The sequence below is a fragment of the Scyliorhinus canicula genome, chromosome 10, assembly GCF_902713615.1.
Source record: "Scyliorhinus canicula chromosome 10, sScyCan1.1, whole genome shotgun sequence".
Taxonomy (NCBI): domain Eukaryota; kingdom Metazoa; phylum Chordata; class Chondrichthyes; order Carcharhiniformes; family Scyliorhinidae; genus Scyliorhinus; species Scyliorhinus canicula.
The window spans coordinates 142892705-142907583 of record NC_052155.1 but is presented as its reverse complement, the minus strand read 5'-3'; the positions used below and the strand labels follow the sequence as shown (position 1 = coordinate 142907583).

The 14879-nt window shown below is 47.3% G+C and overlaps 1 protein-coding gene across 1 annotated transcript in view; it reads left to right on the top strand.

Moving 5' to 3' along the window:
- The window catches only part of LOC119972149 (regulator of G-protein signaling 22-like), an 810134-nt gene that overhangs the window by 199541 nt on the left and 595714 nt on the right, over positions 1 to 14879 (top strand). The window contains exon 8 of the mRNA XM_038808479.1: positions 3627 to 4314. Coding sequence (XP_038664407.1) covers positions 3627 to 4314 — 688 coding nt within the window. The remainder of the gene's footprint in view (positions 1 to 3626; positions 4315 to 14879) is intronic.

The window sequence follows — 14879 nt, the reverse complement described above, 5'->3', positions numbered from 1 at the left end:
ATGCTGGAGCTACAATTCAGGTTCCCAATCCCCTGCTGAATTAGTTTAAACCTTCCCGAAGGGCATTAGCAAATTTCCCCCTGAGGCTTGGGACCCCTCTGGTCCAGGTGTAGGCCACCCTGTTTGTAGAGGTCCCACCTATCCCTGAATGAGCCCCAATTATCCAGGAATCTGAAACTCTCCCTCCTGCACCATCCCTGTAGCCATGTGTTCAACTGCTCTCTCTCCCTATTCCTTGTCTCGCTAGCACATGGCAGGGGTAACAACCCTGAGATAATAACTCTGTTTGTCCGAGATCTAAGTTTCCACCCTGGCTCCCTGAATCCCTGCCTTACATCCCTATCCCTTTTCCTACCTATGTTGTTGGTACCTATGTGGACCACGACTTGGGGCTGCTCCCCCTCCCCCTTAAGGATCCCGAAAACATGATCAGAGACATCGCGGACCCTGGCACCTGGGAGGCAACACACCAACCGGGAGTCTCTTGTTCCCGCAGAATCTCTTATCTATCCCCCTAACTATGGAATCTCCAATCCACTCCTCTCCCCCTTCCCTTCTGAGCAACAGGGAAAGACTCTGTGCCAGAGACCTGTACCCCATGGCTTACTCCTTGTAAGTCCCCCCCCCCCCCCAACATATCCTAAGCCGTATACTTGTTACTAAGAGGAACGACCACAAGGGATCCCTGTACTGACTGCTTCCTCCCAGCCCCTCTCACTGTCACCCATCTATCTTTATTCTTAGAAGTAACTACATCCCTGAAGCTTCTATCTATGACCACCTCTGCCTCCCGAATGATCCGAAGTTGCTCCAGCTCCAGTTCCCTAACACGGTATCTGAGGAGCTGGAGATGGGTGCACTTCCCACAGATGAAATCAGCAGGGACACTGACGGCGTTCCTCACATCAAACATTTTGGAGCAGGAACATTGCACTGTCTTCCCTGCCATCCCCTCTAGATAAAACAAGAAAAAGAAAGGAAGAGCTTACCTGATATTCACTCAACCCCTTAGGTTAGAGGAGGTAAAGGGACACTATAAGTGTAGTGTTTCGGGTTTAGCAACTGCCCAACCTATATACAGATACTAACAAATCTTCCCAGAAATCCCCACGGCCGACTTCCTGCAGCTCTAAAGGTAAGTTTTTAAAGAGGTAAACTTACCTTCCCCACAGGCCCCTGGACACTGCTCCAGCCGAAAATCTAAAAATCTGAGAGGTGACTTGATAGAGGTGTACAAGGTGATGAGAGGCATGGATAGAGTGGATAGCTGGAGACTTTTCCCCAGGGTGGAAATGACTTTCATGAGGGGGACATCATTTTAAGGTGATTGGAGGAAGGTATAGGGGAGATGTCAGAGGTAGATACTTTACACAGAGTGGTGGGTGTGTGGAATGCACTGCCTGCGGAGTTGGTGGAGTCAGAGTCATTAGGGACATTTGAGCGACTCTTCGACAAGCACATGAACAGCACTAAATTGAAGGGGTGTAGGTTAGGTTTATCTTGGATAAGGATAAATGGTTGGCACAACATTGTGGGCTGAAGGGCCTGTACTGTGCTGTACTGTTATATGTTCTATGAAATGAAAATTGGTGGTTTGGTGACCCACTGCTCCTGCCGAAAATCTGAGAGGTGACTTGATAGAGGTGTACAAGGTGATGAGAGGCATGGATAGAGTGGATAGCTGGAGACTTTTCCCCAGGGTGGAAATGACTTTCATGAGGGGGACATCATTTTAAGGTGATTGGAAGAAGGTATAGGGGAGATGTCAGGGTGGAAATGACTTTCATGAGGGGGACATCATTTTAAGGTGATTGGATGGGAGATGTCAGAGGTAGATACTTTACACAGAGAGTGGTGGGTGCGTGGAATGCAGGCTTCGATTACAGGCAGATATAGACAGGCTAGTCAGATGGGCAAATTAAATTCAATCGGATAAGGACAAACAAAGCAAAGGAATACATGATAAACGGCAAGACCCTTGGAACCACGAGGATCAGATGGATCTTGGTGTACATGTGCACCAGTCCCTTCAGGTAACAGAGCAGTGGGTAAGAGGGCATATGGTATACTTGCCTTTATTAGCCGATGATGTGGAGATGCCGGCGTTGGACTGGGGTGAGCACAGTAAGAAGTCTTACAGCACCAGGTTAAAGTCCAACAGGTTTGTTTCAAATACTAGCTTTCTGAGCGCAGCTCCTTCCTCAGGCTCCTTCCTCCATCTGAGGAAGGAGCAGTGCTCCAAAAGCTAGTGTTTGAAACAAACCTGGACTTTAACCTGATGTTGTAAGACTTCTTACTTTATTAGCCGAGGCATGGAGTTTAAGAGCAGGGAGGTTATGTTGCAATTGTATAAAATGTTGGTTTGGTCACAGCTCGAGCACTGTGCAGTTCTGGAATCCACATGTGATAGCACTGGAAACTGGAAGCAGAGGACACAATCTCAACCTAAAGGGACAATCCTTTAAAACCGAGATGAGAAGGAATTTCTTCAGCCAGAGGGTGGTGAATCTGTGGAATTCAATGCTTCCAGAAGGCTGTGGTGGCCAAATCACTGAGTGTCTTTACGACAGAGATAGTTTCTTGATTAATAACGAGATCAGGGGTTTTGGGAAGAAGACAGGAGAATGAGGATGAGAAAAATATCAAACGCCATGATGGAATGTCAGAGCAGACTCGATGGGCTAAGTGGCCTAATTCTGCTCCTATGTCTTATGGTCTTCTGGGTGCAGAGGAGATTTACCAGTATATTGCCTGGGCTGGAGACTTTAATTATGAAGAGAGTTTGGATAGACTTAGATTGTTTCTTTGGAGCACAGGAGACTGACGCCAGGGGGCGTGGGGATGCATAACATTGAAGGGCATAGATAGAGTAGAGAGGAATAAATCTTTCTCCATGATCGAGGAGTCAACGATCAGGGAGCATAGATTTAAGGTAAGGGGCAGGAGGTTTAGAGGGATGTGAGGTAGAGCTTTTTGACCAAGAGGGTGGTGGGAGTTTGGAATTCGCTCCCTGAAAGGGTGATGGAGACAGAGACCCCCATAACATTTCAGACGTATTTAGATGTGCACTTGCGATCCATGAGTATACAAGGCTAGGGGCCAAGTGCTGGCAAATGGGATTAGAATGACTAGGTGGTTTTTGACTGGCGGAGACACAATGAACTGAAGGCCCTTTTATGTGCTGTATGATTCTGTGACTCTAAAGATAAAGTAAAATTTGTATCTTCATTTTTTAATCCAGCAAAATAATGTTTTGTAACATGCTGCCCTACTTTGTTTCATTTGTTTTGGAAATATTGTTACACTGTTAATAAGCTGGACGTGCCTCCTGCAATTTGGTGACAAATGCTTGATTTATTGGCCCCATTTACTTTGCCATGCTCTTAGTGCACAGGCTAAAAACTTGCAAATATTAATTGCCTGAATTAATTACTCGTAATGCATTGTTGAAACATCCTGTTCCCTCTTCAAACCAATATGTGTGTGAAAAGTATGAAGGCATGAAGCAAGTTAGTTCAAATGTTGGACCACATGTTTCTAAACTGATCATATACTGTAACTTTGCTATGAATCTTTGCCCTCTTCCTGTACAAGGAATAACATTTCTTAAAATTGAATTTTTCTAGGCATTTCGCTCTTGAATGACGTTATGATGAGAGTTGAAGCTGGGATGCTGCCAGTTAGATTGAAAACTAACAGAGGACAATCTAGCAGACAATATTTTGACAATAATGAGCTGTGCACCATCGGTCACTCCAAACCAAAGGTTGTCGATAATGAATTATTTGAATTTGTCCCTGAGTACCCTTTGCAGGCACCAGGAACAATATTTCTTGACGTCAAGTCAGAGATTGAAACAGAACAAAGAAAGGACAGAAAGCAAGTCAACACTGATGATGGAACAATAACCCATGAAGAGAACGTTAGCACAGATACCAATCTCCCTTCTGCACCTGATGAATCAAAATCTCACTTGGACATTAATCCACAGATTGACACTCCCATCGTACCAAGGTCTACCACTTTAGAAACTACTCAGCTGGATAGACATAGATCGTTTACAGTGAGAGGTAATATAGGGACTTTATCAGAAAATGTGGGTGAGGAAGGTTTGGAATCTGATTCTTCCAACGAGGAAGATGATACCAGAGAGTTTTGCTACAGTACACCACGCCACAAATATGATTTCAAAAACAGTAAGGGCATCGAAAAGTTTAAGAAGTTTCTAAAGGGAACAGCTGGTGAGAAATACTGGTGGCTGTGGATGGATATTGAAAGATTGAAAGTTATCGAGGATGACAAAAAGAAGCAAAGGTTAGTCAAGTTTATTTTTCAAACTAGGATGTAAGTTTTTTGAACATAGGGACAGACATTGTAACTGCTTCCGTAAATGAGCACAAAAGGCTGGATTTTCGTTAGGGTGATGGTTAACTCGAGTTGGAAAATGTTTCGCTGAATCTGCCTTGACAAAAGGTAGCATGATATACATAGAACATACAATGCAGAAGGAGGCCCTTCGGCCCATTGTGTCTGCACTGACACACTTACACCCTATCCCCGTAACCCAATAACACCATCTATCCTTTTTGGTCACTAAGGGCAATTTATCATGGCCAATCCACCTAACCTGCACGTCTTTGGACTGTAGGAGGAACCGGAGCACCACGCAAACGGAAGCCCACGCAAACACGGGGAGATTGTGCAGACTCGGCACAGACAGTGACCCGGGGGAATCGAATCTGGGACCCTGGTGCTGTGAAGCCACGGTGCTAGCCGCTTGTGCTACCGTGCTGCCCCGAATATGCAAATGTTTCAGTCCAGGCAATATAGGGCAGAGGGTAGGCGGGTGCGGGATGGAGTTAGGCCTAGTGGTCCTGGAAGCAGAGTGCATGCAGCCTAAAATGGGGGGTGTGCTAATGTTGACTGGTGAGAATGCCCACTTGTTTCTTTGGGAATTTGTCTCAATTGTCTCAGAAATTGTTTGGCCCTCGAAACCTCACCCCTCACATCTCTTCGCTCCCCACAGCCACATGGCCCCTCATACCATCCATGACAACCAAATAGGTGCGACCCAATGGGCAAACTGCGCCTGAAAACCAGCGCAGCGCAGCATAGCTGAGAAAGGCGGATGACCCAGCTCCCAGAACCTACACGGCTCACCACATCTGCCGTGATTCAACGCGATCTTGCGAGATGTTACGATGTAAACCCCTCCCATAGTACATTTAGGCTGGGAGGCGGGTGAGGTTGGGGATCATTTTGAGGGCCTTTGAGATTGGGCTGACATTTAAAAACGGCGTCTTGCTACACTGGGGAGTTCCATGTCGCACGTTCCCCACTTAGGCGCCTTTTACAACATGAGTGATATTGAATAGCCATGTGTTTCTTGGAATTGAGAGTGCCGCGAAACACACAGCTGAACATGCTCGCAAGGTGACTTTGTTCAGTTCCCTTTTAGGAAATCCTGCCCAATGTCAACCCATTTACTTCACCCAGCTTTCATATTCCTTCATATCCCCATGTCATTGCAATTGCAACTCGCTTAATATCGACCATGGGCAGACCACAAAGGACCATGTGGAGATCAAAGAACTATGTGGATTTGAAAGAACAATAAACTTTTGGCAATCCAATACTGAAAAATTGGACCGTGACAGCATCATTAGAACAGCAGAGGTTGAGGGGTGACCTGATAGAGGTGTACAAGATTGAGAGGCGTGGATGGGCAGGCACTTTTTTTTCAGGGTGGAGAGGTCTGTCATTAGGGTACATAGGATAAAGGTCCGTAGGGCAAAGTTTAGAAGAAATGTGTCGGGCAAGTTTTTTTACACGGAGGGTGGCGAGTGCCTGGAATGCGTTGCCAGGGGAGGTTGTGGAGGCAGATACATTAACGGCGTTCAAAAGGCATCTTGACAAATACATGGATGAAAAATGAAAAACGCTTATTGTCACGAGTAGGCTTCAAATGAAGTTACTGTGAAAAGCCCCTAGTCGCCACATTCCAGCGCCTGTTCGGGGAGGCTGTTACGGGAATTGAACCATGCTGCTGGCCTGCCTTGGTCTGCTTTCAAAGCCAGCAATTTAGCATTGTGCTAAACAGCCCCTCGCAAGTCACCTTGCGAGCATGTTCAGCTGTGTGGCTAGGATGGGTATAGAGGGATATGGCACAAGGAAGGGCTGAGGGTTTTGGCCAAGGTTGGTATCGAGACCGGTACAGGCTTGGAGAGCCGAAGGGCCTGTTCCTGTGCTGTATTGTTTGTTTGAAGTAATTCCCACTTATAAAATCCATTCAAAGCTTTTAGATCTCCATAAATCTTGAATGAGAACAAAAAAAAACTTCAATTCAGACCATACGTCAATTCATTTAATAAAATTTTAAAAATGCGAATAAAACTCAGAACTCCATGCCAAGATAATTTTAGCTTTTCAAACTCAGCCAAACAGTCATAATGACACAATAATAGACCTTGGGTAAATGTCAATAAAAATCTCGATTGAAACTGGATGAACCCATGCAAATGATTTTTTTCTAATCTGTCACAGATGACGTGTCAATCAAAGCAGTCAAGCAGATGTTTGTTTTTCTTAACTCTAAGTGGCTGCTACACTCTTATTTAAAAATTTGAAGAGCAGGGGATTTAACAATGTTCCAATCATGACAATTGCAAGTAATTTTATCCACCCTTCAAGAGCATTTATGTCTATTCCATCAATTTGTAATTTCTACAAATTGTGAGGGGAGGTGGCGGCGTAGTGGTCTTGTCACTGGACTAGTAATCCAGAGACCAGGGTAATGCGCTGGGGTCCCGGCTTTGAATCCCAACATGACTAATGATGAAATTTGAATTCAATTTTACAAATCTGGAATTGAGGGGCAGCACGGTGGCCTAGTGATTAGCACAACCGCCTCACGGCGCTGAGGTCCCAGGTTCGATCCCGGCTCTGGGTCACTGTCCGTGTGGAGTTTGCACATTCTCCCCGTGTCTGCGTGGGTTTTGAAAGAATTGAAAGTCTAATTATGTCGATTGTCGTTCTTACCCAGTCTGATCTACATGTGACTCCAGACCTTCACAACCATGTGCTTGACTCTTAACTGTCCAACACTGAAATGGCCTAGCAATTATGGATGGGCAACAAATTCTGGCCCATTTAAATTTTTTTTAAAATACTGGTGGTTAAAGCCCTTGCAACAGCCAAAATGGGGACTGTTTAAACTGAGCACTCATTAAGTTGCTTGCTGAGTTCAGGCACTGGATTTTTGTGCAGACGGAGGGGATTTCCATCTGGCCTAAATACTTTCCTTGGATTGCCACCTTGCCATGGTGGAGAAGCTTGACCATTCTGTTAATCCTGAGAGAAATGCTGTCGGGAGTCTTAAACTCCTGGTAGGGTCACCCACGATGGTAAGGTCGGCATGGAGGAACCTGACAAAGCAAAATCCAAAACAAGTCCGCAACAGCGGATTAAGTGGAAGTTACTCGTACAGTGCAGAAGAAAGGCATTCATCTTATCGGGTCTGCACCAGCCCTTAGAAAGGGCACCCTACCTAAGTATGCCTCCACCCCATATCTTGGTTGTCTATTTGACACCAATAGACAATTTAGCATGGCCAATCCACCGAGCTTGCACATCTTTGGACTGTTGGATCAAACCGGAACATCGAGAGGAAATCCATGCAGACACGGGGTGGGGGGTGGAGCGGGGGGTGAAGGCTGCAGCAGTAGGGAGATCCCATGTTGTCGAGGATCCCTCATCATTGGAACTAGACCTATCTTCTATCAAGGACTGTGTGTCTGCTGTGTTTAACTGCATACCCACAATCCAGCACACCCTTCACACAGACAAGCCGTGTGGCGTGTGATAAACGGGCAGGATCTTGTGATCTGGAAATCCCTAGCTTTGGACGGTACATTGGTAATGGAGTTTTATTCAGTTGTCTTGTTCTTGGAATATGAACAGGAGAGTGTTTCAGCAGCTTTCTTCTCAACTCAACAGCCCTCTTCAGGATCCACTCTGCTCACGCTGCATGGAGAAAGAGCTAAAAAATGATTTGTTCTGTCCCTAACCTGGCATGAAAGCCACATCCAGCAGGCTCATCTACATGTAATCACAAAATCTAATTTAAACTGAATTACGGAACCTGGATTGAGGAACCCTCATGGATAATGAGCAAAACAATCTACCGGAACGGAGAACTGCCATTATTGCTCATGAACTCAGGCACTTCAATGTTTGACGAGTCATGTAGACTTGAAACATTCGCTATGTTCTGTCTCCACAGCTGCTGTCAGACCTGCTGAGATTGTCCAGAATCTTCAACTTGTTGTTTTTACTTCAACATTGACATTGCTGCTCTACAAGAAACCTGAAGCGCAGGCAAAGAACACAAGAACTAGGAGCAGGAGTAGGCCATCTGGCCCCTTAAGCCTGCTCCGCCATTCAATTAGATCATGGCTGATCTTTTGTGGACTCAGCTCCACTTTCCGGCCCAAACACCGTAACCCTTCATCCCTTTATTCTTAAAAAAACTATCAATCATTATCTTAAAAACATTGAATGAAAGAGCCTCAACTGCTTCACTGGGCAAGGAATTCCACAGATTCACAACCCTTTGGGTGAAGAAGTTCCTCCTAAACTCTATGAGGACATTACCAGTGCGATAGATAACGGGGATCTTAATCTACTTCCCCTTATTTTGAGGCTATACCCCCTAGTTATGCTTTCACCCGCCAGTGGAAACAACCTGCCCGCATCTATCCTATCTATTCCCTTCATAATTTTATATGTTTCTAGAAGATCCCCCCGCATCCTTCTAAATTCCGAGTACAGTCTCTCCTTTGTAATCTCCTTTGTTTAAGCACAAAACACTAGTATTTGATTTTACCTTCTCACCCTCTATCTGTATTTTAAATTCTACCATATTGTGATCGCTCCTTCCGAGAGGATCCCTAACTATGAGATCATTAATCAATCCTGTCTCATTACACAGGAGCAGATCTAGGACCGCTTGTTCCCTTGTAGGTTCCATTACATACTGTTCTGGGAAATTATCGCGGATACATTCTATAAACTCCTCCTCAAGGCTGCCTTGACTGAACTGGTTAAACCAATCGACATGTGGATTAAAATCCCCCATGATAACTGCTGTACCATTTCTGCATCCGTTATTTCTTTTTTTGTTGCCTGCCCCACCATAATGTTACTATTTGGTGGCATATAGACTACTCCTATCAGTGACTTTTTCATCTCACTATTCCTGATCCCCACCAAAATAGATTCAACTTTATCCTCCATAGCACCGATGTGATCCCTTACTATTGCCCGGATGTCATCCTTAAGTAATAGAGCTACACCACCTCCCTTACCATTCTCTCTGTCCTTCCATATCGTTTGATACCCTTGGATATTTAACTCCCAGTCGTGACCATCCTTTAACCATGTTTCAGTAATGGCCACTAAATCATAGTCATTCACGATGATTTGCGCCATCAACTCATTTACCTTATTCCGAATACTACGAGCATTCAGGTAAAGTACACTTTTATGTTGTCTTTTATACCTCTATTTTGAATCTTAACAACTTGATCAGTAACCTCTCGTAAGTTATTTTTCCTCTTAATTTTTCTCCTAATTTTCCTAGTCATTGAACCCATGTCTTCATGTAACAACCTGCCGCGTCGCTTTGTTTTTACTTCCCGTTTTATTCCTTTTAGTATTACTGGGCCTATTCACTGAGCTCCCCTCAGTCACTGTACCTTGTACTGTCGCCCTATTTGATTTTTGACTATGGCCTATCTGCCTTACACTTTCCCCCTTACTGCCTTTTGTTTCTATCACTGTTTTACTACCTTCCGACTTCCTGCATCGGTTCCCATCCCCCTGCCACATTAGTTTAAAGGGCAGCTGAGGGAAGGTGGTGCTGGTTACAACTTCATTTGGAGAGGAAAACCTGAAAAGTAAGAATAAGAACCGTAAGAATAAACTCATCAGTCGTCTCTCCAAGTTCCTTGTCGCGTCAACGAGAGTCTCTTTTCCCTCCAGTGACAACTTGCCAAGAACTAGCAGGCAATGGTCGTGAGCGCCCATGCACCAATCATTGATGCCAACACTGAGTCCAGAGAAGGCTTCTACTGCACTTTGGACACCATACTCTCCAACATTCCTGAGGACAATAAGATCATCCTTCTTGGGGATTCAATGCCAGGAATGGGAAGGACTCCCAAATCTAGAAAGGAAGGAGTTAGAAATTGCAAGTCCAACAGCTTTCTTCTGCTTGCCAAATGCGTGGAACACCAGCTTGGCATCATTAACATACTGTTCACCAAAAAGACAAGTTCAACACTTCCTGGAGACATTCATGATCAAACACTGGAGCATGACCGACTTTGTCATGATACGATCCCGAGACGAAAAGGATGTCCTCATTACCAAAGCGATGACCAAAGTGCTGCTGGACAGATCATCGGCTCATCCACGCCTCTCTTCCATCAAACTCCACCGGAAGCATCAGAAAAAAGATCAATGTTGAGCGGCTTCAAGAGTCGATCATTCTAGTGAACTTCGAACAATGTCTTCTGAAAAATCTTCAAAGTGCCCTTTCTAATGGAGTGGAGGGAACCTCGAATGAGCTGAAGACAGCTGTGAAGAAACCATAGGCTATAAGACCAGGAAACACCAAGCATGGTTCGATGAGAATGACCACACCATCCAAGACCTTATCGATAAGAAGAGAAAGCTCTCTGCACCTGCCAAAATGAGCTAACCAGCATGGCAAAGAGGATAACTCATCACTTAGCCATGGCGGAGATACAAGTAAGGAGTGGGGAAATCAAGAACTCGACTGAAAAAGTTAAGGAGCTGCAATTCCTCGCTGACGAACAAGGCACCCAGAGCTTCTTTAGTGCCTCTGAGGCAATATATGGACCCAATACCCTATGCCTCAAACCGGGGCAGCGTGAGGACGGAACCCTTTTGAAGGACATGGGACATCCTGGCCTTTGATGGAGAGAACATTTCAAAGTATTCCTAAACCATGTTACAACTATAGATGAGGATGTGTTTGAGGAAATCCCCAAACTCTCCATCAAAGATCATCTTGGACTCCCATCAAGCATGGACGACGTTGGAGCCACCATTAAATACGCGAAGAATGGAAATCCGCAGGTGGACAGGATAGCAGCAGAGATTTTCAAACTTTGGAGGAGAAGAGGTGACCTGTTGTTTCCATCATTTGGTGCTGAAAATCTGGGACAGAGAAAAATTCCTGCTGCCCTCAGTGATGCCGCCATCATCCCCCTCTTCAAGAAAGGAGACAAAACAGACTGTGGGAATCTCCTGAACCCTTCATCGCCGGGCAGATCATTCCTTGAATCCTCGCTAGCTGCCTTCTCCCAGTCTTTGAAGAAATACTCTGAAAAGCCAGTGCAGCTTCTGGTCAAACCGTTTAACAGAAGATATAATTTTCACTGCTTGGCAACTTCAAGAGAAATGCCAGGAGCAAGATCAACCACTCTACATGGCCTTAATCGATCTGCCAAGGCTTTTGACTCATTCAGTTGGGAAGTGCTATGAACGATCCTGTCAAAGTCCAACTGTCCAGATAAATTCATAAACCTCCTCTGACTCCTCCACGACAAGATGTCAGAATAAAACAAACCTTCAAGGTCAAGACTGGAATTAAGCAAGGATGTATCATTGCCCTCACCCTTTTCTCCATTTAATTGCCACCATTCTTCAACTTGTCATGAGCAAGTTTCCCAGTGGAGTGGACGTTGTCTGCAGGATAGACGGAAAACCGTTCAACCATTTCCCAAGAAGAAAACGACACTGACATAGAACATAGAGAAATACAGCACAGAACAGGCCCTTTGGCCCACGATGTTGTGCCGAATTTTTGTCCTAGTTTAATCATAGTGTCCAAAATTCTATGATAATCTAAGGGCAATTTATCATGGCCAATCCACCCAACCTGCACATTTTTGGACTGTGGGAGGAAACCGGAGCACCCGGAGGAAAACCACACACACACACGGGGAGGATGTGCAGACTCCACACAGACAGTGACCCAGGCCGGAATCGAACTTGGGACCCTGGAGCTGTGAAGCAATTGTGCTATCCACACATCTTACTGCCCTTAAGAACAAATTTTTTTGTTTTTAAATAATTTTTATTGAGGTTTTCCAAAACATATCAAAAACAGAAAATAACAAGAAGAAACCAGCATTAACAACAACCAAAAGAAAAACACACTAACCCCCAAAACCACCCCCTCCTACAAAAAGAAGAAATAGATAAACACCCGGCATATTCAATAAACACATACACATTTCTCCCTCCCCCCGAAACAGACCCCCCCCCCCCCCCCCCCCCCCCCCCCCCGGGGTTGCTGCTGCTGCCGGCCTATTTTCCTGCCGTTCTACCAGGAAGTCCAGGAAAGGCTGCCACCGCCTAAAGAACCCTTGTACTGATCCCCTCAGGGCAAATTTCACCGTCTCCAATTTAATGAACCCCGCCATGTCATTGATCCGGGCCTCCACGCTTGGGGGCCTCGCATCCTTCCATTGAAGCAAGATCCTCCGCCGGGCTACTAGGGCCGCAAAGGCCAGAACACCGGCCTCTTTCGCCTCCTACACTCCTGGCTCCACTGCAACCTCAAAAATTGCGAGTCCCCAGCCTGGCTTGACCCTGGATCCTACCACCCTCGACACCGTCCTTGCTACCCCCTTCCAAACCTCCCCCAGCGCTGAGCATGCCCAGAACATATGGGCATGGTTCGCTGGGCTCCCCGAGCACCTAGCACACCTCTCTTTGCCCCCGAAAAACCTACTCATCCTCGTCATGTGGGCCCTATGCAGCACCTTGAACTGTATGAGGCTAAGCCTCGCACAGGAAGAGGAGGAATTCACTCTTTCCAGGGCATCCGCCCACGTCCCCCCCTCAATCTCCTCACCCAGCTCCTCTTCCCATTTACCCTTCAGCTCCTCCACCGAGGCCTCATCCACCTCCTGCATGACGTGGTACACGTCCGAGATCCTCCCCCCTCCAACCCACACCCCCAAGAGCACCCTGTCCCGTACCCCACGTGGGGGCAGCAGAGGGAACACCTACACCTGCCGCCTGGCAAACGCCCTAACCTGCATGTACCTAAACATGTTCCCCAGGGGAGCCCAAACCTCCCCTCTAACTCACCCAGGCTCGCAAACCTCCCCTCAACAAACAGGTCCCTCAACCTCCTAATACCTACCCTGTGCCAGCCTAGAAACCCGCCATCGATGCTCCCTGGTACAAACCGGTGGTTGCCCCGTATCGGGGACTCCATCGAGCCCCCCACCTCCCCCCTATGCCGTCTCCATTGCTCCCAAATTTTGAGGGTAGCCGCCACCACCGTGGTCGTGGTATACCTCGTTGGAGGGAGCAGCAACGGCGCCTTTACCAGCGCCTCCAGGCTCGTGTCCACGCAGGATGCCATCTCCATCCTCTTCAATGCTGCCCCTTCCCCGTCCATTACCCACTTACGCACCATCGCTGCGTTAGCAGCCCAGTAGTACCCACAGAGGTTGGGCAGCGGCAGCCCCCCACTATCCCCGCACCGCTCCAAAAACACCCTTCTCACCCTCGGAGTCCCATGCGCCCATACAAATCCCGTAATACTCCTGTTGACCCTTCTAAAAAAGGCCTTCGGGATAAGGATTTGGAGGCACTGGAACAGAAACAAAAACCTTGGGAGCACCGTCATCTTGATGGACTGCACCCTACCCGCCAGCGACAGCGGCAACATGTCCCATCTTTTAAACTCCTCCTCCATTTGCTCCACCAGCCTAGTGAGGTTAAGCTTGTGAAGGGCCCCCCAGCTCCTAGCCACCTGGACTCCCAGGTACCGATAGCTCCTCCCCGCCCTTTTCAGCGGGAGCCTATCAATCCCCGCCTCTTGATCCCCCGGGTGCACGACGAGCAGCTCACTCTTACCAAGGTTGAGCTTGTACCCAGAAAAGCCCCCAAATTCCCGAAGGACCTGCATCACCTCCGGCATTCCCCCCACTGGGTCCGCCACATAAAGCAACAAATCATCTGACTATAATGACACTCGGTGCTCCTCCCCACCCTGCACCAGGCCCCTCCAGTTCCCTGACTCCCTCAACGCCATGGCCAGGGGCTCAATTGCCAACGCAAAGGGGACTGGGGACACCCCTGCCTCGTCCCCCGGTACAACCGAAAGTACTCCGATCTCCTATTCGTGGCTATGCTCGCCATCGGGGCCTCATGTAACGGCCTCACCCAACTGACAAACCCCTCCCCGAACCCAAACCTTTCCAGCACCTCCCACAAGTACCCCCACTCAACCCTATCAAAGGCCTTCTCCGCGTCTAATGCTACCACTATCTCTGCCTCCCCTTCTACCGCCGACATCATTATAATATTCAGAAGCCTGCGTATATTGGTGTTCAGCTGCCTTCCCTTCACACCTCATGAATGACCCCCGGCACACAGTCCTCTATCCTTGTGGCCAAGATCTTCGCCAATAGCTTGGCATCCACATTTAATAAGATCGGCCTATATGATCCACATAGCAGGGGGTCCTTGTCCTGTTTAAGGATCAAGGAAATCAGCGCCCGTGACATAGTCGGGGGCAAAGCCCCCCCCCCCCCCCCCACCTCCCTTGCCTCGTTAAAGGTCCTAACCAACAGGGGGCCCAACAGGTCCGCATACATTTTGTAAAATGCGACCGGAAACCCATCCGGCCCCGGCGCCTTCCCCGACTGCATGCTGCCTATCCCTTTGACCAGCTCCTCCAGCTCAATCAGCGCCCCCAGCCCCTCCACCTGTCCCTCCTCCACCTTCGGAAATCTCAGCCTATCCAAAAAGCACCCCATTCCCCCCCC